At 43.0% G+C, this 22,171-nt stretch overlaps 1 protein-coding gene and 1 non-coding gene across 7 annotated transcripts in view; both read right to left on the bottom strand.

Moving 5' to 3' along the window:
- WDR93 (WD repeat domain 93) overlaps window positions 1-22,171 on the bottom strand; it is a 51,931-nt gene that overhangs the window by 6,000 nt on the left and 23,760 nt on the right. For 5 of the 6 annotated variants that reach the window (XR_008513758.2, XR_008513757.1, XM_002825810.5 and 2 more), the window contains 9 exons: window positions 21,091-21,206; window positions 19,236-19,274; window positions 14,037-14,121; window positions 8,820-8,991; window positions 7,054-7,124; window positions 6,385-6,471; window positions 4,584-4,703; window positions 2,917-3,130; window positions 569-632 (listed from right to left, as the gene is read on the bottom strand). Coding sequence is in view for 4 of the 6 variants with exons in the window: in XM_002825810.5 (XP_002825856.4) it covers window positions 569-632; window positions 2,917-3,130; window positions 4,584-4,703; window positions 6,385-6,471; window positions 7,054-7,124; window positions 8,820-8,991; window positions 14,037-14,121; window positions 19,236-19,274; window positions 21,091-21,206 (968 nt within the window). In the remaining 2 variants the exon portion in view is untranslated. The remainder of the gene's footprint in view (window positions 1-568; window positions 633-2,916; window positions 3,131-4,583; window positions 4,704-6,384; window positions 6,472-7,053; window positions 7,125-8,819; window positions 8,992-14,036; window positions 14,122-19,235; window positions 19,275-21,090; window positions 21,207-22,171) is intronic. The other variant, XM_054531858.2, reaches the window with a different exon arrangement.
- LOC112129322 (U6 spliceosomal RNA) lies at window positions 21,857-21,963 on the bottom strand. Its single transcript, XR_002911724.1, has one exon. It is a non-coding gene; the product is annotated as a U6 spliceosomal RNA (small nuclear RNA).

The following is a 22,171-nucleotide window of genomic DNA, read 5'->3' as shown; positions in this document are numbered from 1 at the left end:
CCTCTCTGTTTTGAGCCCCATCCCATGCAGGGACGCATCTGTATCCTTCTGCCCAGTGTACAGGACCTTCCATGGTCTGGCCCACCTGTCTCCCTGCCCCAGCCTCCTCCCTCTCCACATTCCACAGCAATCTCATGTGGCAGGTACTGGGACTTCCTGCAGTGCCCGGGACACATGGTGCTCTCTTGCCCCCATGGTGTTGCCTTCTCAACTCCTTTGGCTCAGCTCAGCTGTCACCTCCTCCAGAAAACACAGTCCTCCCCTGCTGCCAACTTCTGCAGGTTGAGTTAGGTGACCCCTCTCTCTATTCCATGCATCCATTAAAAAATTCCTATCACAGCCTTTCTCATGTTCTAAGGCAGCTGCCTGGTGACTTCTCTGTCTTCCCAAATGAGCTGTGTGCTCCATGAAGGCAGGTTCTTTCTCTTTCTATTTGTAAACCCGAAAGCTACTCCAGTGCCTAACACATAAGAGGCCTTCAATAAGCATTTTCTAAAGGATAGATGACACATTCATAGAAGAGAAATGACAGGCATGGGGCATTCACAGAGAGGCATGGGGAACCTACCATGCCAGGTAAGGCTGGGACTGGGGCCACTGCACAGATGGTTTTATCCAGGTGCTTTACAGGCCTATAGGACAGAAAATATACAGACGTTCTCCTACTTTAAGAGTTTAAAAGTTTTGATATCCTCTTCTAGGCATATATCCTGGGAAAATTCAGAGAAATCAAGAAATATGTGAGGAGGCTGTTCATAGTAGCAAAAAATTAAGAACAATCCAAATATCTATTAGGAGGATGCTGAAGTCATTGTGGTATATTATACAATGAAATATAATACAGTAATGAAAATAAAAGAACTGGAGCTACATGCCTCAACACATGTGGCTCTTGTGAACAGTGTTGCAAAGCAGGATGCAGAATAAATACCATTGAAAAACAAGTTGGAGGCTGGGTGCAGTGGCTCACACATGTAATCCCAGCACTTTGGGGGCCAAGCACTTTGAGCCCAGGAGTTCAAGACCAGCCTGGGCCACAGAGTGAGACCCTGTCTCAAACAAAACCAAACAAAACAGAAAGAAAGAAAGGAAAGAAGGATGGATGGAAGGAAAGAAGGAAAGAAGGAAGGAAGGAAGTATGGAAGGAAGAAGGGAGGGAGGGAGGAAAGGAAGGAAAAAAGGAAGGAAGACAAGTTGGAGAATATATAGAATATGGTTCCCTTTATAAGTTTCCTAAATATGCAAAGCTAAATAATACACTGTTTAGAGATACAGTCATACAAATGTGGTTAATTCTTTTTCTTTTTTTAATAATTTTTTTTCTTTTCACAGAGAAGGGGGTCTCACTATGTTACCCAGGCTGGTCTTGAACTCCTGAGCTCAAGTGGTCCACCCGCCTTGGCCTCCCAAAGTGCTGGGATTACAGGTATGACCCTCTGTGCCTGGCCTAAATGTGGTTAATTCTTAAAGGAAAGCAAAGGAATGATGAATTTAGAAAAGTGGTGTGGTAGATTGAAAAGCAGTTGGCTGTATTTGGCAGTGACTCCCATCAAAAGATGGAGTCTGTTTTTCTACTACTTGAATGTGGGCATGGATGTGGGATGTGCTTTGCCCAATGGGACATTAGCAAATGTAACATGAGCAGAAGCTTGAAAAGCATTTGTGTGCTAGAGTTGCCCTCTCCTGCTGCTAGGAGCCCTTAGACTACCATGTGAGGGAGCCTGTACTAGTCTGCAGGAGAGACCATGAGGAAAACCGAGGTGCCCTGGCCAATAACCTGCCAACTGCCAGGTGTGTGAGTGAAGCTATCTTAGAAGAGCTGCAAGCTGCCTAAAGGCACATTTGAGAGCCCAGGTGAGACCAGTAGAAGAAATGGACTGAGTCCAGTCCAAATTGCTGACCTACAGACTCAAGGACTAAACACTGATATTTTCTTAAACCATTAAGTTTTGGGGTGGTTTGTTATTTAGCATTAGGTAATAAGGTGTTTGGGGTGGAGCAAGAAGGATTGCTGAGGGAGAGCCATGCAGGGAGCCCAAATGGAACTGGAGATTATCGATTTCCAATGGGTACAGGGGAGTTGATCTCATTATTCTTTATTACACACACACATACACACATGGACGCACACACACACACACATTATACAGGTTCATTTGCATGCATTAGGTATTTTTAAATGTTTAAAAGAGAGAGAGATCCCTGGAGAAACTGATGGAAGGTTACTGTGGGAGAAGTGAGCCTCTTCTTGGCCATATGGGACAGGAAGGATGTTGTCTTAATCCATTTTCTGTTGCTTATAACAGAATACCTGAAACTGGATAATGTATAAAGAAAAGGCATTTGTTTCTTACAGTTCTGGAGGCTGAGAAGTCCAAGGCCAAGGGTCCACAGCTGGTGAGAGCCTTCTTGCTGGTGGGGACTCTCTAGAGAGTCCCAAGACGGCACAGGGTGTGACATGGTGAGGGAGTTGAGTGTGCTCATGTTCTAGCTCAGGTATCTCTTCCTTTTCTTATAAAGCCACCATTTCCACTCCCATGATACCCATTAATCCATTCACCTATTAATCCATTAATGCATGAGTGGGTTAATCCATTCATGTGGGAAGAGCCTTCATGATCCAATCATTTCCTAAAGGCCCCGCCTCACAGTACTGCCACAATGGGGATTGAGTTTTCACATGGACTTTGGAGGGGAGAGTCAAACTATAGCAGAAGTCATCTGTGCCATCATACAATTCTGTTAGAAAAAATTGTAACATATATATGACATTGGTGATCTTCAGAAGCTCACCAGGAGAGTGATGACTATACAAAAGGTGGACTGTAGTCAGAGAGGCTGTCAGATTTTACTATTAAATAGCAATTAAAATAATCTGGCCGATTATTTACCCCGTCCCGCCCTCAAGCTACTGACCTCTCAACAAGCACACTGATGGTGGGTCCTTGGATCCCGCCAGCCTCCACCAGATGGAGGGAGGCGTCTGTGCACAGCACCACACATTTCATTTGGGATTTCACTGGACCTTCAGGATACATATTCTGTCCTTTGTGGACCAAGAAATATTTTAGGAAGTGAATGCTTTGGCAGAAACATCCCTGAGGAAGAGCAGCGACCCCAAGAGGGAATCCTAGAGAAAGTAATCACACAAGCCGGTCAGAAAAGGGGGTAGGGAAGGAGGCCATGGGCACAGGGGCTGTGACCAGCAAGTGTGTGAGGGACTTGTAGGATGTGAAGGCAAAATCAAGCAATGAGCACCCTGTGAGAGCAAACCAGTAAACTCAGTGCCCAACAGGAGAGAAAAGCCCCCTGCAGGGGAATGCTGCTGTGTCTGGAGAGGAACTGGGGAGGGGGAGAAGCAAGAGCATGGAGGAGGGCCGGGTCAGCACTGGAGCAGAAGAAAGCTACAACCCAGCCAGGGACTGAGGTGCAGCTGACTGTGGGATGGAAAGGCGTATGGGCAGGGGGAGGCACAGCTGTTTCAGAAAAGGCAGTGTGTGTGTGTGTGTGTGTGTGTGTGTGTGTGTGTGGCCAAACAACAAGAACTTAATATCCAGAAAAAAGTGAAAACAAGCTATTTTGGTCAAGGGCTTATGAAATCATCGTCATTCTTCTTTCCTTGAAATATCTTTTGCTTCTATAATAATGCTGTTGGTTCAATAAGTAAAATAAAGGAGGATCTTTAGTGGTGTTTATCTTAGCAGTGTGTGGGGAAAATATCCTCCAAAGTTGAAATAAACACTGCATTCTTCAGAAAGTGATAGCCAAGTGAGGAAGGCAATTTGCTAGCTTGACAGACGCCTCCCTGAGAACAGTCAGCTACCTGGTCTGATCACAAGCTGCCCAACAAACAGGGTACTATCTCTGATGCTCTGCACCTGCCAGGAGGTCTGCCCAGTGAAGGTGGCCCACCTCCACTCTCTAGGAAAATACATCTCCAACTGCGAAATGGCAAACCACTGAGTCATTAATGGCCTTTTACAAAGTCTGGTTAGAGGGAGCTGCTTCCCTAGAGGCTGACAAATTTAGGAAGCAATATCATTGATTTCTGTATCTGCAAAGCTGGACCCAGGACCCTAGAACTCCACCACAGTGCCACCCACCCAGAATAGCTGCTGGTGTCGCTTTGACTGCTTTATAGGTCTCTTAGCTCCAATACAATAGAGTTCCTGCTGACTGGGGATGACGCAGAATAGCAGGGAAGAAGACTCACTTATTTAGAGAGCTTGGGGACTGGGAGGAGGAAGGCTGAGGCCACCATGATCACCTATACTGTGCCAGACATACTTTGTCACTGGAGTGTAATAATGAAGGCAATGATCATACTTCCAGAGCCTAGTACAGTGCCAGGCTCAGAGAAGTCACTCAATAAACACATGGGCAGTGGGAAGCATTAGCACATATTATATCCAATAAATGTTTGTTGAATAAATGAATAAGAGGAGAGCAGGACCAGTTCCCCAAGGTGACTTTAAGAACACAGAGGTAACAGAAGGCCCAGGGCCTGTGGGAATCCCAGAGCTCCCAGACTCATTTCCCAGAGTCCCACCCAGGTACTAGGTAGAGAGGCAGGGAGGGCTTACCTTTGGCCAGGTCCCACAGCGTGAGCACACCATCCTCGCAGGCCAGCACCAGGTAGGAGGAGCAGCAGCTGAGCTGAGAGACTGCAATGGGCGCAGCACAGGGCCACACACCCTCGGGGTCTAGGGGGAAGGACAATACTCAACTGGTTCCCCCCAGACTCTGCACCTACCCATCACTTCTCCCTGGACAACCTGTGACTCAGACTGGTCTGCCTGTTCAGGGAATGGGAACCAGGAGCACCTGTCTGGACTCACCATCTTCCTTTTCTTTATGAAGTGCTATTCTCCTTGCCTAGGATGATAAGATAATATTACACTATTATTACTCTACAGCTAATGTTTAATGAGTATGTCCTAGATGCTAGATACTGTGTTAGGCACTTTACATACATAATTTCATTGCATTCTCACAAGGGTTCTATAAAGTAGTCTTATTATATCCCCATTTTATAGATGAGGCAGAGAAGTGACTTGCTCAAGGCCATACAGTCAGTATAGAAGGAGATTAGAAGCCAGGTTGCCTGGGAAAGGGATGGAAGAAAAGAAACTCCTCCTTTGTGAATTTTTTAACGTTACTTTTGAAGTGTAATATAAAGTATAACAAGTGTACTGTTCAAGGAATTATCACAAAGCAAACTTGCTCATGTAACTGCTTCCATTAATTTTTTTTTTTTTTTAAGACAGGGCCTCACTCTGTCACCCAGGCTGGAGTGCAGTGGTGCCATCTTGGCTTACTGCAGCCTCAACCTCCTGGGCTCAGGTGATCCTCCTGGCCCAGCCTCCTGAGTAGCTGGGACTACAGGCTCATGCCACCACGCTTGGCTATTTTTTGTAGAAACGGTCTCGCTATGTTGCCCAGACTGGTTTCAAACTCCTGGGTTCAAGAGATCCACCTGCCTCTGCCTCCCAAAGTGCTGCGATTACAGGCGTGAGCCACCACGCCTGGTCACCTCCATAAATTTGTAAAACAACAACAACGTATATTTCCTTAGAGCGTTTCAATTTCGAAGAGCTTTCACATACAGAAACTCTCTGGATTTTGCTATTTTCAACAAACGCATGCATTAGACAACAATGGTGTAATTAATTAGCTCTATGTTTTGCATGAAAAGTGGGTTGGGGTGTGAAGCGACTGGCCTGAGACTACATGGTTTGCAGACAGCTGGGCTAGGATTAGCACTGACCTTCTGATTCCAAGCCTACTTTCTCTCTCTCTCTCTTTTTTTTTTTTTTTTTTTTTTTTTTTTTGAGATAGTCTCGCTCTGTCACCCGGGCTGGAGTGCAGTGGTGTGATCTTGGCTCACTGCAACCTCTGCCTCCCGGGTTCATGTGATTCTCCTGCCTCAGACTCCTGAGTAGCTGAGATTACAGGTGTGTGCCACCATATCCGGCTAATTTTTGTATTTTTAGTAGAGACGGGGTTTCACCATGTTGGCCAGGCTGGTCTCAAACTCCTGACCTCAGGTGATCCACTCGCCTCGGCCTCCCAAAGTGCTGGGATTATAGGCGTGAGCCACCATGCCCAGCCAAGCCTACTCTCTTTTTACCTTAGCTGCTTAAGGAGCCCTGTGGACCTGACTGTAGACTTTGTCCCTATTGACCTGTTGTCTTTAAGGAACATGACATTTCAGAGACAGATTCTTGGGGTCACACTATACCCACCAAACCCCCTACTGCCTGCCTAGATCTGGTCCCTAAAGTGACACTTGATGTACGTCAGTCACATGCTCTCAGCTAAGCTGGAGAAGGACATGTCTGCAAGTCCTGAGCTTAGGCGACTCCCATCTCAGCAGTCAAGTACCAGTTTTATCCTTTAGAGTTCGGTTTAGTGAATATAGGAAGAAATTGTGACTTCTGGTCCAGTGTATACCAAGGACACAGGCCATTCCTGGGAAAAAAAAAAAAGAGAGAGAGAAAATGGGTGTTACATAAGAAATCTGGGTGGCCTTTGGTTTGCACAGAAGGTGTTTGCCCAAGAGGAAGCTGGTTTGAAGTCTGAAGTGGTTTGTTTTAATGGGCAGCACCCAAGAGAAGGGTGAGTTTCCCAAGAGAGGGACTGGGCAGCCCTGTGAGGACTGTTCCTGGGGCCCACTCGCCTTCTTGGATAGGGAGGACAGTCTCAACTCCCCTTGGCCGCTTTCACATCTAGAAAATTCATTCTCAGTGTTTTAAGTAACATCTTCTACAAGACAAACTCATATCCAGAAGCAGCCCGGTGGATGTGGGCTCATGCTTTCTCCTATGGCAACCACTCCCTGAAGGCAGTGCCAGCCTTTGTGATCAGGGAACCTGTGCTCAGGGGCCACAGATGCAAACAGAAACTGACAGGCTACAGCTGGCAACCGAACTCCCCTCTTCCTTCCCTCCTACCATGCAAGGTTTGTTGGGGAACATCTCTGTGAGGGCTTGCTGAGGGGTTTCCCCAAGGTGACCCCTTGCTAGGACAACCACCCACTTCATGTTCATTTACCTGAGGGGCCCTTGACTTCCGTTGGCATTGCAAATAGGCAGCTAGGAAGAAGGAAATAGAAGGTGGCTGTACTGGGAAAGAAAGAGACACGAGTCAGAGCCATGTAGACTCCCTGGCAAGGAGAGCTGCTGGCAGAGTCTTGGTCCTAAAACCAGAATAGATAGTTAGAATGGACCTTCCCAGGGGTAAGAAGGCCATGAAGCAAATCACATTCTAGGTGCTGGTCCTGGTGGGATGCGCTGACCTTGGATGCTGGTGAGGACAGGTTGGGTGGAGCTGGGAATCACTCCTAGGCCAGTGTGGTGTGCAGAGCTCTTGCCAGAGAGAGCTGTCTTTTGGAGAGCCACTTCTGTTTTGGGGAAGATCTCCTTAAAGAGCAGACTTGGGTGATCTACATAGATGTTCTCCTATCCCAGGGGCAATACGGCCAGTGTCGTGCTGATAAACTGGGTCTCTTAAATAAAAGAGGCCCCAATTTGTAGGGTTTGCAGATTTTCATGGTGTAAATGCTCCCACAATGGACAACTAACAGTGGTTTAACAACTGGCTTGCAAAACCCTAATTATCTCACTATGCAGTAGGAGCCAGCCCCGGCATACCACTGAATCTTGACATGGTTCCAGACAGTAACAGGGAGCTGTTGTCAGGGATCAGCCTTAGGACTTTGTGTCCTGAAGTAAGAAAATTTAAGGTCCACTTGACAGCACGAGAGATTTCACTTCCCATGTGAGAACAAGAACATTCCTGAGATCCACAGTAGCTGTGAGGAGACCTAATTCCTAAAACCAGCTCCCTCAGTGATACTTCAAAGACTGGGGCTCTCCAACACAACTTGGAGCTAATGAGACCTAACTGCTCACCCAGATGGGAAAGTCATATATTATAATAAGTATACACCTATGCTACATTACATTTAGAAAGGCAGGAAGGAAATGGAGAAAAATTTTAGTAGTGGTAACTTTATTTGTCTTTAGGATCTTTTGTGTTTTTTATTATTTTTTTTAATTATTATTTTTTAAGACGGAGTCTATCTCTGTCCAGGCTGGAGTGCAGTTGCGTGATCTTGGCTCACTGCAGCCTCCATCTTCTGGGTTCCAGCGATTCTCCTGCCTCAGCCTCCTGAGTAGCTGGAATTACAGGTGCCCACCACCATGCCCAGCTAATTGTTGTATTTTTAGTAGAGACAGTTTCATGATGTTGACCAGGCTGGTCTCAAACTCCTGGCCTCAGGTAATCCGCATGCCTCAGACTCTCAAAGTGCTGGGATTACAGGCCTGAGCCAGCGTGCCCGGCCTCTGTGCTTTTAGATAACTAGAAAAAAAATTTTAAAAAGAAAAAAAAATTTTTAAAGAGATGTCATATATAAAACTGAAATAAATTATATTTCTCATTTCTATAGATATCTGTTTCTTCTTTTAACTCCATATTATCAGCCTTTGTTCTAACTATATAGTAACAATCTCCATACAGCATTTCAAAATATCTGCTGATGTTCTCTCAAAATTCTCCCAAACCGGAAAGAGCTTATTTATTTTAGAGTAAGGTCTCGACATGTGGCCCAGGCTGGTCTCAGATTTGGGGGCTCAAATGATCCTCCTGCCTCGGCCTCCCAAAGTGTAGGGATTACAGGTGTGAGCCACTGTCCCGGCCCCAGAAAGAGCTTTTAGATCTCAGATTAATTCAGGTCCCTGGGTTGATTCCTGTGTGTGCCAAGACAGCAGAAGCCTGGGGAGGCTCCCTGGCTTTCCCAGGATTAGGGGGCTCACCTGAGTGGCTCCTCTTCCCACTCCCCATCTAGATACTTCTTGTAGGAAGCATTGAAGATCTCAGCTTGCTGCTCCCACTGACTGTCCTTGATGAAATGATTCTGCCCGGAGCCCAGTCCGTAGCAGTCCTTGATCTTTGCAAAGACTTCCAGGGGGCTTTTGAATGTGGTGCCTGGGTTGAAAATATTACAGAATTAGTCAAGCCATCTGAATTCCCCCTCCTGATTTTCCCCTACTTCCTCCAGACTTCCCAGCTTCCTGCAGAATCCCTCAGCCTCAGAAATCCATTCTTGCTCTGCAGTTGGTCTGTATTCAGTCTTCTCCCGGCCTCTCCTGGATCCCACCAGCTCACAGAGCCCAGGCAGAGAGGAGCTGCTGTCCTCCTTCTTCTATATCTTCATCCCAACATCATTCTCTCTGCTTTTGGATTACAGAATATTTGCAAAGGCCGGGGTGTGGGGGGCGGTGGGGCAGGGAAATGTTCACAATGCCACTAGAGACTTTAGATCACTGTCCCTGTCTCCCCAGCTGAGGAAGGCCCCAAATCTGCCAGTTACCATCACTTTTCAGCCACTGATGAAGACTCACATAATTAGGCAGCCTCAGTCTGTTCTTATGCCAACATTTACCCAATTATCTTCCTTTAAAAAAATCTTTGTCAGTCACTTTTCTTACTAGTTCTCTTCCCAATAACCTTTCATTTCCTTCTTTTTCATCTGTTCCTAAATCCACAGTAAAACTGGATGACTTGTTTTCTGGATTTGCACCCTGAGTTTCAGAATTCTGTTCACTTTGGAAGGTGCCTGGGTCCCTCAAGTTGCCCAGGAGATTCCACAGTGCCCTTGACTGCTTCATCAGAGACAATTGCATAATTTTCTAGAGGGAGACACCAGTTTTATAAACACATAATATCATATGATACACTAGTTCTCAAAGGATGACACCAGATCAGCAGTGGCAGAGTCACCTGGGAACTTGTTAAAAATACAGATTCTCAGGGCCCACCCCAGACCACTGGAATAGAAGAAACTCTGTGGTGGGGCCCAGCAATCTGGGTTGTTTTTTGAGATGGGGGTTGTGTTATATTGCCTAGGCTAGGCTTGAACTCCTTGGTTCAAGCAATCCTTCCATCTCAGCTTCTTGAGTAGCTGGCAGTATAGGCAAACAATCTGGGTTTTAATGAGTTCTCCAAATGAGTCTGATGCAGCTAAAGTTTGAGAATTGCTATTATACATTATTCCCCTTGTATTTTCACTTACTAAAATATTTTGGAGATTATTTCATATTAGTACTATAGATCCTCTTCATTGTTGCTTATCTTTAGTTATTAAACCTTTTTCTTATTGTGAAGTGTAACATACATTCTGAAAAGAGCATAAAATATATACCTTAATATACCTTAATGAGTTATTATAAAGCAAACCTCTGGTATCATCTACTCAGGTCAAGAAATAGAACATCGGCTGGCTGCGGTGGCTCATGCCTGTAATCCCAGCACTTTGGAAGGCCGAGGCAGGAGGATCGCTTGAGCCCCGGAGTTTGAGACCAGCCGGGCAACATGGCAAAATCCCATCTCTACAAAAAATACAAAAATTAGCCAGGCCTGATGGCACGTTCCTGTAGTCCCAGCTACTTGGGAGGCTGAGGTGGGAGGATTGCTTGGGAAGCAGAGGTCACAGTGAGTCGAGATTGTGCCACTGCACTCCAGCCTGGGCGACAGAGGCAGACCCTGTCTCAAAAAAAAAAAAAAAAAAGAAAAAAGAAAAAAAGAAAAATGAAAAAAAAAGAAATAGAACATTGCCATCTCACTAGAAGCTTCCCAGGGGCCCCTTCCTAATCACAATTCTCTGGGAAGAGTGGCAACCACTCTCCTGACTTGTATGGTAGCCACTTCATTGCATTTATTTATGCTTTTATCACCTAAACATGCATCCTCAACACCATAGTTTCATTTTGCCTGATTCTAAACTGTACGTAAGGGGAACCATGCAGTGTTAACTCTATGGCTGCCCTCTTTTGCTCAATATTGTTCATGAGATTTATCCATTTGGCTGTGTGTAGCTGCAGTTTGTTCATTTTTCATTGCTGTATAGTATTCCATTGAATAAATATAGTACAATTTATCTGTTCTACTACTGATGAACATTTAGTTGCTTTGTGTTTGGGTCTATTAAAAATCATGTCACTATTACCATTCATGCACATGTTTCCTGGAACACACTTGCTTGCAAATCTATGGGTACATTCCTAGAAGTAGGGTGACTAACTCAAAATGGCTTGCTTAGGAGTTTCCTAGTTTTAGCACTGAAAAGTCTCACATCCCAGGAAACCCCTCCATCAGGCAAACTGGTATGGTTGGTCACCCTATCATCTAGCAGTGTAAATACTGTGTCATAGGATACAAATTATTGTCAGCTTTACTAGATAATACCAAACACATTTTCCAAAGTGGTTGTACCAGTTTTCATTGCTAAATGCAATGTATGGGAGTACTGATTGTTCCACATCTTCACCATCACTTGGTGTGGTCAGTCTTTTTAATTTTACCCATCCTAGTGAATGTGTTTCGCTACTTCACTGTGATTTTAATTTGCACTTTCCTGCAGACTAATGATGGTGAGCACCTTTTCATGTTTATTGGTCATTTAAATAATCTTTTTTTTTGTGAATAGCCTGTGCAATACTCTTGCCTGTTTTGCACTGAATTATCTCTCTTTTTCTTAAGAATCTGTAGTAATTCTTCATATATTCTGGACATGAACCATTAGTGGGTTTTATGTGTTTTGCAAATAACTTCTACCTCTATGTGGCCTGATCTTTCATCCTCTTAATGATGTCTTTGAATGATCTGAAATTCCTAATTTTAATGTAGTCAAATTTATTCAATTTTTAAAAATTGTAAGTACTTTTTGTGTCTTATTTGAAAAGTCTTTCCCTACCCAGAGGTGATAAAGGCATTGTTTATATTATTTTCTTTTTCTTTTTTTTGAGACAGGGTCTCGCTCGCTGTGTTGCCCAGGCAGGAGTGCAATGGCGTGATTTCAGCTCACTGCAACCTCTGCCTCCCAGGTTCAAGCAATTCTCCCGCTTTAACCTCCCAAGTAGCTGGGACTACAGGAACACGCCACCATGCCTAGCTAATTTTTGTATTTTTTTTGTGGAGATGGGGTTTCTCCATGTTGCCCAGGATGGTCTCAAACTCCTGAGCTCACAAGCAATCTGACTGCCTTGGCCTCCCAAAGTGCTGGGACTACAGGTGCACACCACCACGCCCAGCTATTTCTTTCTTTCTTTTTTTTTTTTTTTGGTATTTCTAGTACAGATGGGGTTTTGCCATGTTGGCCAGGCTGGTCTTGAACTCCTAGCTTCAAGTGATCCACTTGCCTCGACCTCCCAAAGTGCTGGGATTACAGACATAAGCCACTGCACCGGACCTGAAGAGTATATTTATTTTCTAAAAGCTTTACTGCTTTGCCTTTCATGTATTTACTTCTACAGTTCATCTGGAATTTAGTTTTGCATATGGCATGAGGCAGGGGTTAAGTTTTATTTTTGTCTCCACATAAACAACCACCACCACTTATTGAAATGACCACCCTTTCTCCAGTGCTCCGTAGTGCTGCCTCTGTAATGCATCAAGTGTCCATTTATGCCTGGGTCTATTTTGGTTTCTCTATCCTGTTTCATTCACCTATTTTTCCTCTATTTTTCTATCTGCTATTTCTATCTATCTATATTTCTATATTTCATCTATATTTCTATTATTCACTTATCTATTTTTTATCTTAATAACTGCAGCTTTATAATAAATATTGATAGAGCAAGTCTGACCACCACATTCTTTTACAAGAGAAAATTGTCTATTCTTTGCCTTTGGCATTTCCCTTTTCGGGGGGTTGTTCTTGATTTTGAACCAGGGTCTTGTTCTGTCACCAGGCTGGAGTGTAGTGGTGTGATCATAGCTCACTACAGCCTCAACCTCCTAGGCTCAAGTGATCCTCCTCCTTTGGCCTCTCAAAGTACTAGGGTTACAGGCCTAAGCCACCACACTTGGCCTCTCTTTTTTTTTTTAATGGTTGCAAAGTATTCTTTTGTATGAGTGTACCAGATTTTATTTATTTATTTATTTATTTATTTATTTATTTATTTATGACGGGGTTTCACTCCCATCTCCCAGACTGGAGTGCAATGGCACAATCTCAGCTCACTGCAACCTCTGCTTCCTGGGCTCAAGCGATTCTCCTGCCTTAGCCTCCCAAGTAGTTGGGACTACAGGTGCATGCCACTCTGCCTAATTTTTGTATTTTTTGTGGAGGTGGGGTTTTGCCATGTTCCCCAAGCTGGTCTTGAACTCCTGAGCTCAAGCAATCCACCCACCTTGGCCTCCCAAAGTGCTAGGATTATAGGCATGAGCCACCACACATGGCCCAGATTTTATTTAACCAATTATTCACCTCTGTACGTAATGCTACCGTGAACATTCTTCTGGGTTTTTTTTTTTTTAATCGTAACTACTAGTCCACCAGGGGTGAACACTCTTATAGATATGTCTTTGTGATCATGTGTGAATGCTGAGAGGATATCCTCTGTATTTGCTGCCTACAATAGCTAGCCTCTCTGCTCCTCTTGACCAAGTCCCTTTCTTTGAAACTGTGCCCAAATGTCCCTTACTCCCTAGCAAGTCAGTCGCTTCTTACCCTGAGTTTTCACGGCCCTTGATGGTCCCCATTGCTGTACTTATCACATCCTACTATGGTGGTTTCTTGTCATTCTCCCTTAGTAGACTATCAGCTTCTAGAGTGCAGGAGAGGAGAGGTGTTTTGCTCATCTTTGTGCTTGGTGCATTATGGGCATTCAGCAAATAATAATGAATAAATTAATACAAGAATGTAGGAATGAATGTATTACAACTAGCAGTCAAATGAATTAGCACAGAAATGTAGGAATAAATGAACTCAACCTGGCAATTCAGAAAAGATATCTTTCTCTCCTGACCTTCCAATTCTGTTAGTTAACTGTATGTAATACAAATGCATTACTTACATTTTTTGTTTTAATGTCTCAGAGCTTATGAGTTTAAAAAAAAATTTCCTCTTCATAACTATGTTTGTAATTTTGATATTGTTGCTAATAAGTTGAAAAGATAAGATATGTGGGGAAAGGAGGAAAGAACAGATAAATCAATGGCAAAAGGAGAGAGATTTGAATCACACTTACCTGTAACAGGCTTAGGTGGTTTGATCTTCATTATGTAAACTGGAAGACTCAATTTAATGTCTCCTTTAAAACAAGCATTTGTATCCTAAAATAAGGAAAAGGCATAGTTAATAAGCCAAGAGAAGAGAGGAAATACAATAATTAAAAATACTAATTTTAAAAGAAGATGGAAAAGAGGGGGAAAAAGAAGAAAAAGAGATAGGACAAATAGAAATAGCAATATTGTAAAAGTAAATAAAATAAATAACAAGACTGTAGATTTAAACCCAAACATATAAATAATCACATTAAATGTATATGGTCTAAATAACCCCAATGAAAAGGCAGAGATTGTCAGACTCTATAAAAAGGCTAGACCCTTACTGGGCATGGTGACACACACTTGTAGTCCCAGCTACTCTGGAGGCTGAAGTGGGAAGAACGCTTGAGGCCAGGAGTTTGAGGTGGCAGTGTGCTAGGATTGTGCCTGTGAATAGCCACTGCATTCCAGCCTGGGCAACATAGCGAGAGTCCATCTTTGAAACAATTTTTTTAGAAAGGCAAGACCCAACCATATGAGGTCAAAAAGAAACTTTGTGTGTGTGTGTGTGTGTGTGTGTGTGTGTGTGTGACAGGATCTTGCTCTGTCACCTAGGCTAGAGTGTAGTGGAACAACCACAGCTCACTGCAGGATCGACCTCCTGAGCTTAAGCAATTCTCCCACCTCAGCCTTCTGAATAGCTGGGATCACAGGTGTGCACTACCACACCCGGCTAATTTAGTTTTGCAGAGACGAGGTCTTGCCATGCTGCACAGGATGATCTTGAACTCCTGGGCTCATGTGATCCTCCTGCTTCTGCCTCCCAAAGTAATGGGATTACAGGTGTGAGCCACCACACGTGGCCAAGAAACTCATTTTATGAAACACTATCTGAAACCACAGGGAAAAAGAAGAAACTCGTTATATTAAATATAATGACACAAACATGTTAAGAATAAAAGTACAGAAAAAGCTATATCTTGCTAAAATGAATCAAAAGAAAGCTTGGGTGGCCATATTAGTATTTGACATAGAAGAATTCTGAACAAAGAATATTATCAGGAATCAAAGGGTCAGTGAATAATGACAAAACAATCAATTCATCCGAAGACAAAACATTCCAAATTGTTAAGCATCTAATTACAAAGCTTCAAAATACATGAAGCAAAAATTCGTAAGAGTGAAAGAAGAAAAAGATAAATCTACAATCTTAGAGACTCCTTTTTCAATAAGTACAGAATAAGGAAACAAAATCAGTAAGAATATAGTAAGGATATAAAAGGAAAAACAGGAAGGAGATAGAAGACTTGAATAGCCTGACCAATAACAGCTTTATTGGTCTTGAAACATCCTTTTCAAGTGCATATAAACACTTACCAATATAATCCACATTGTGGGAATAAAACAAATCTAAATAAACTTAAAATGATTCAAATATATAAAGTATGTTTTCTGATCGCAATGGATTTTCTGATCACAACGGATTTTATGAGAAGCCCATAAAAAAAGCCAGCTGTAACATTTCCAATATTTGGACACTAAATAACATACTTCTAAAAATCTACTAGTCGGCTGGGCGCAGTGGCTCATGCCTATAATCCCAGCACTTTGGGAGGTCGAGGCGGGCAGATCACGAGGTCAGGAGTTCAAAACCAGCCTGACCAATATGGTGAAACCCCATCTCTACTAAAAATACAAAAATTAGCTGGGCATGGTGACATGCGCCTGTAATCCCAGCTACTTGGGAGGCTGAGGCAGGAGAATTGCTTGAACCCGGGAGGCAGAGGTTGCAGTGAGCCAAGATTGCCCCACTGCACTCCAGTCTGAGCAACAGAATGAGACTCCGTCTCAAAAATAAAAAAATAAAAACCTACTAGTCAAAGAAGAAATACAAAAGCAAATTATAAAGTACTTTGAAATGAATGAAAATAAAAAAATCAAATTTTAAAGCAGTACTTAGATACAAGTGTATAACATTAAATGCCTGTATCAGAAAAGACGATCTCAATGATTTGAGCTTCTACCTTAAGAAACTAGAAGAGGAGCCGGGTGCAGTGCTCAGGCCTATAATCCCAACACTTTGGGAGGCCGAGGCAGGTGGATCACGAGGTCAGGAGTTCAAGACCACCCTGGCCAAGATGGTGAGACCCCCCCGTCTCTACTAAAAATATAAAAATTAGCCAGGCGTGGTGGCAGGCACCTGTAATCCCAGCTACTCGGGAGGCTGAGGCAGAGAATTGCTTGAACCTGGGAGACGGAGGTTGCAGTGAGCCAAGATCATGCCAGTGCACTCCAGCCTGGATGACAGAGCGCGATTCCATCTCAAAAAAAAAAAAAAAAAAAAAAGAAAGAAAGAAATTAGAAGAGGAAACTAAACCCAAAGTGAGCAAAACAAAGGAAATAATAAAAACAAATGAAATCAGTGAGCTAGAAAACAGAAAAACAATAGGGAAAAATATATGAAACTAAAATCTTGTTCTTTTGAGAAGATGAATAAAATTGACAAACCTTTAGCCAAACTGATTAAGAAAAAAAGAGAGAAGACACAAATTACCAATATCAAGAATGAGAGGGATGACATCACAATAAATTTTAAAGACAATGAAGGGATAATAATGGAATGTTATGAACCCCTTTAAGTCAATAAATTTGACAACTTAGACAAAATGGACAAATTACTCGAAAGACACAAGGTACAAAAGCTTGCTCAAGAAGAAATAGATAACCTGAAAGTGCTTTATCTATTAAAGAAGTTGAATTTGTAGTTCCACAAAGAAAGCTCCAGGACTAGATGCACACATTAGTAAAGTCTACCTAACATTTTAAGAAGAAATAATGCCCAGCCTGGGCAACATATTTTTCTATAAAAAATTTTAAAAATTAGACAAGCATAGCAGCACACAACTGTAGTCTTAGCTATTTGGGAATCTGAGGTGGGAGGATTGCTTGAGCCCAGGAGGTTGAGGCTGCAGTGAGCCATGATCATGCCATTGCATTCCAGCCTGAGTGACAGAGTGAGCCCGTTTCAAAATGAAAAAAGAAAAAGAGAAGAAAAAAATGTGCAAAAAAATTGATGAGTAAAAAAATGCAAGTTTATAAGAAAATATATACAGTATGATGCCACTTATGTAGAAAAAAATTCCATAAAACAAAACTATATTTTTCAAAATAAATGTAAGAATGTAAATACACACTAAAGATCTAGAAAACACACATCAACTGGGGCTGGGCGCAGTGGCTCATGCCTGTAATCCCAGCACTTTGGGAGGCCAAAGCGGGTGGATCACCTGAGGTCAGGGGTTCGAGACCAGCCTGGCCAACATAGTGAAACCCTGTCTCTATTAAAAATACAAACAAACAAGCAAACAAAAAAACACACACACATCAAGCTAATAATGGTGATTACCTCTGGAGAGGGCTGTTTATCTGAATTCCTTGACTTTTCCAAGAGTGATATATTCATATATTATTTGTATAATGTGAAATATAGTATAACTATTTTTATTTTTATTATTTTTTGTGAGACAGGGTCTTGCTCTGTCGCCCAGGCTAGAGTGCAGTGGTGCAATCTTGACTCACTGCAGCCTCTACTCCAGGGCTCAAGCCATCCACCCCCTCAGTCTTTTGAGTAGCTGGGACCATAGCCATGTGCCACCACATCCGGCTAATTTTTTTTTTTTTTTTTTTTTTTTTTTTAGACAGCTGTCTCTCAGGCTGGAGTGCAGTGGTGCAATCTTGGCTCACTGCAACCTCCGCCTCCTGGGTTCAAGCGATTCTCCTGCCTCAGCCTCCTGAGTAGCTGAGATTACAGGCACACGCCACCACATCTGGCTAATTTTTGTATTTTTAGGTGAGATGGGGTTTCACCATGTTGGTCAGGCTGGTCTCGAACTCCTGACCTCGTGATCTGCCTGCCTCGGCCTCCCAAAGTGTTGGGATTACAGGCGTGAGCCACTGCACCCAGCCATTTTTTGTATTTTTTGTAGAGGCAAGGTTTTGCCGTGTTGCCCAGGCTGGTCTCAAACTCCTGAGCTCAAGAGATCCTCCTGCCTTAGGCTCCCAAAGTGTTGGGATTACAGACATGAGCCACCCTGCCTGGCCTAATGTAACTTTGAAAGGGAAAAAAGAAAGGGCTCTAGCGAGAGACTTCCATTTCAGAAGTTCACCACTGCTCTACTGACACGCCTGAGTCCTCCAAGAGCCATGCCTTCTGAAGACATGGCGTGTTCCTGATCTCAGAGGAAGAGCCAGGAAGCTCCTGGGAAACTGCTCTGTTCTCTAAGGTATTCCAAAACAAACACGAAACCCCCACGTCACTCGGCTTGGTAAATTGGGCTGTTATTTTGGTAGAGGCAAATCCAGGATTCATGGGACCCTCTTTTAAGAAAAAGAAGACAGAACTATGAACACAAAATGCCCATGGCCACTGTAATTCCATCTAATATGGAGGAAATTGTGACAGAGGAAAGCTAGAGTGAAGAGGTAGTGGAATTAAGTGATTATGGTTAAAATATGTTACCTTTGCTAATTTTACAAAAATATATAACCATATGAACACATTGCTAGGGCCCCTTCCAGGGGCCCAAGTGAGGGGCCCTGAAATTTAAGCTCCCTTAACTTCAGGTAAACCCACGTCTGGCCAAATGACTTGGGTCAACTATTCTCAGGGACGGGAGGTCATCTTCAATGGATATGAGGCACAAGATTAAGTCACTGAGAATTGAAAATAGTGCCCAGGTGGAACATTTTATTAGCATATTTGACATTTAAGGTAAATTTCAAGTAAAAATCAAAATCTTGGGCCCAGTGCGGTGACTCACGACTATAATCTCAGCACTTTGGGAGGCCAAGGCAGGCGGATCACCTGAGGTCAGGAGTTCAAGACCAGCCTGACCAACATGGAGAAACCCTGTCTGTACTAAAAATAGCCGGGTGTGGTGGTGCATGCCTGTAATCCTAGTCACTCAGGAGGCTGAGGCAGGAGAATCACTTGAACCTGGGGGGCAGAGGTTGCGATGAGCCAAGATCGCTCCATTGGACTCCAGCCTGCGCAACAAGAGCAACAAGAATGAAACTCTGTCTCAAAAAAAAAAAAAAAAAGAAAAAGAATTAATAATTTAAAAAAAATCTCTAAAAGGCAAACTTAAGTCTCTCTGGAGATTTTCTTTAAAGTTTCTTACCATTTCTAAAGGATCTGCAGAAATGGGACCAAGGGTGTTCTGAGGAGAAAAATGAGAAATTAATTCACAATAGGTTTGATGTACGTTTACCACCCCCTTTAATCTTCTGGCATGCTCTCTCTCCCCCTCAATTACTCTTGTGAGTGAATTCATGCAATAGATATGGAGGGCCAGTATTTGTGTGGGCCTCTGGCCTGCAGAACTTCAACACATGATCCCTATTTTCCAGGATCTTAAAAGGTAGGTGGGGAAACAGGAAATAGTTAATAACAAGAGGAAATCTGAATGAATAGAGTTGAGGAGATCAGTCAGAACACCATTACAAGAATCTAAATTGAGGCAAATATTTCTGATTGGCAAAACATATTGGTGATGTTGAGAATTACATTTAAGTAACTCTAAATATAATTCATAGTAAAAGAACTACCACTGTAACTGGCATTCATTGGCTGCTTCTCAGTGTATGAAAAGAAGTGAATTATGGTGAGAAACCACCCCATTCAAGGTGCTTTTCCTATTTGGATAACAAATTAATCCAAACAAAAATATATCTTTTGAGTACCAAGTATGATACTATGGAATTTGTTGATAAAAAGTAGAAGGTATGGTCTTAACAATCTAGAAATTTATTATTCATTGAAGACAAGAGGATTTTCATATATAACAGGATAACTACAAACCTAGGCAGTATGTGAGAAGCGTTAAAAAATAGGTACAAATAATAACATTCTGTAATAGCTTAGAGGAGGAATATCTCTGGGCTAGTAACTTTCCCAGGGACATAGGACTACACTCCATTATGAAGATATTCACTGGGCATAAAGGCATTTATTCAAAGCCACTTGAGCTCAGCAGTGAATGTAACTCTCAATCTTGGTCTCCTATATTAATAATTTCACTAATTTATTTAGCACCCAATACAATGTATTTTAAAGGGATGCTCAGTTAATATTAATATATTAACGTTGGTGGTTTAAAAGTAAAAATAATAAGCATACACTGTATAAATAAGCAAATTAAGTCTTAATATTTACTGAGCAACTATATCTTAAAAACACAGCACAGGCCGGGTGCGGTGGCTCATGCCTGTAATCCCAGCACTTTGGGAGGCCGAGGCGGGCAGATCACGAGGTCAGGAGATCGAGACCATCCTGGCTAACACAGTGAAACCCCATCTCTACTAAAAATACAAAAAAATTAGCTGGGCATGGCGGTGTGCACCAGGAGGTGAGGCAATACTCAGGAGGCTGAGGCAAGAGAATTGCTTGAACCCGGGAGGCAGAGGTTGCAGTTAGCAGAGATCACACCACTGCATTCCAGCCTGAGCGACAGAGCGAGACTCAAAAAACAAAAACAAAAACAAAAAACAGCACAAGGCCCAGTCATCATATATAAATAAACTGAAATGGTAGAGTTTCTACTTTCTAAGGATAATAGAAAATATATATATATTTCTGTATATTGAGAACAAACTCTTTATACCATAGTCTGGAAAATTTAATGGAATTTGAGGCATGAAAAGATTATTTCAGCCAGGAGGGAAAAAAAGATTACCAGTGAAGCAGGAGTCAGGACAAAAGACCCTCCTTCCAGAGAAATGCCTGGGAGCGGTCTCAGTGGGCAGGCAACTCCCAGACTAGAGATACTGCGATTCCCACTACTGAAGACACCTCTAGTTTTTAGTATCTTACTTTAACCAAGTAAGGAAATTGACTTGGGAGACAGGGGCCAATATTCCTCTTGTCTTCTCTTATAGCCCAGAGGCCTCATTCACCATAAGTTTCCAAGGACTTGGGCTAGATGTGGGTCAGGGGTAGGGAGAAACATATCAGCTGAAAGCAGAGATATTTCCTACCAGTTGCGGCTGTCTGACTTTTTTCTTTGGATTTGAAGTGAGTTGGGGGTGCTCTAGTTTCTTGAGCCAAGTCTCCTTGGGCAATTTATACACATCCAGCCAAATATCTCCGGCTCCTGCATTGGGAAACCAGAGAACCATTAAGCAACTGTAAGACAGCCACAAGTTTCCTCTGAGAAATGGCCTGTCTTCTTCTCAGAACCACTGGCAAAGAGACCAGCCACCTCCGTAGCAGGCAACTTTGACACACTGAAGGAGAAGTAGTTCTGCAATGGTTATTGCAAGTCCTCATGCCCCACATAACTTTCCCATGGAGAGTTATCCCCTCAACCCACCACCACCTATCTAAGGGAAACAGGGGCTTCTCACACTAACAGCACTCATGCAACAGCTTTTTGACCAAATTGTTCTGCCCAGCCCCCATGTTTTCTATGTTGCAAATGGTAAATTCCATTGACATTAAAAAAAAATATGGGACTGGGCATGGTGGCTCACGCCTGTAATCTCAGCACTTTGGGGGGCTGAGGTGGGTAGAACACCTGCAATCAGGAGTTCTCAGCCTGGCCAACATGGTGAAACCCCATTTCTACTAAAAATACAAAAATTAGCCGGGCGTGGTGATGTGTGCACCTGTAATCCCAGCTACTCAGGAGGCTGAGGTGGGAGAATCACTTGAACCCAGTGGGTGGAGGTTGCAGTGAGCAGAGATCAGGCCATTGCACTCCAGCCTGGGCAACAGAGTGAAACTCCATCGCAAAGAAAAAAAAAAAGAAAGAAATGCTTCATGAATTTGTGTGTCATCCTTGCAGAGGGGCCATGCTAATCGTCTCTGTATCGTTCCAGTTTTAGTATATGTGCTGCTGAAGCGATCACATCCACTGACATTTTGCCTTCAGTTTTACCTGTCCGGGGAGGAAGGCAGCAAATACAGAATCAGCAACTGAGAGGAGCGTGTCTGAGGAAGGGTTAGAATTGGGAAAGATGCACCTAAAGAATTCTTCTGATTAATATTTGAGGAGGTAACAACCCATGGGTTGGCTGTGGGACTTTATCTTGTCAAAGAAACATGCTCAGCTTCTAT

Source organism: Pongo abelii, chromosome 16 (assembly GCF_028885655.2).
Source record: "Pongo abelii isolate AG06213 chromosome 16, NHGRI_mPonAbe1-v2.0_pri, whole genome shotgun sequence".
NCBI classification, from domain to species: Eukaryota; Metazoa; Chordata; class Mammalia; order Primates; family Hominidae; genus Pongo; species Pongo abelii.
Note: the sequence above shows the minus strand (reverse complement) of the source record. Positions and strands in the feature narration are given on the sequence as shown.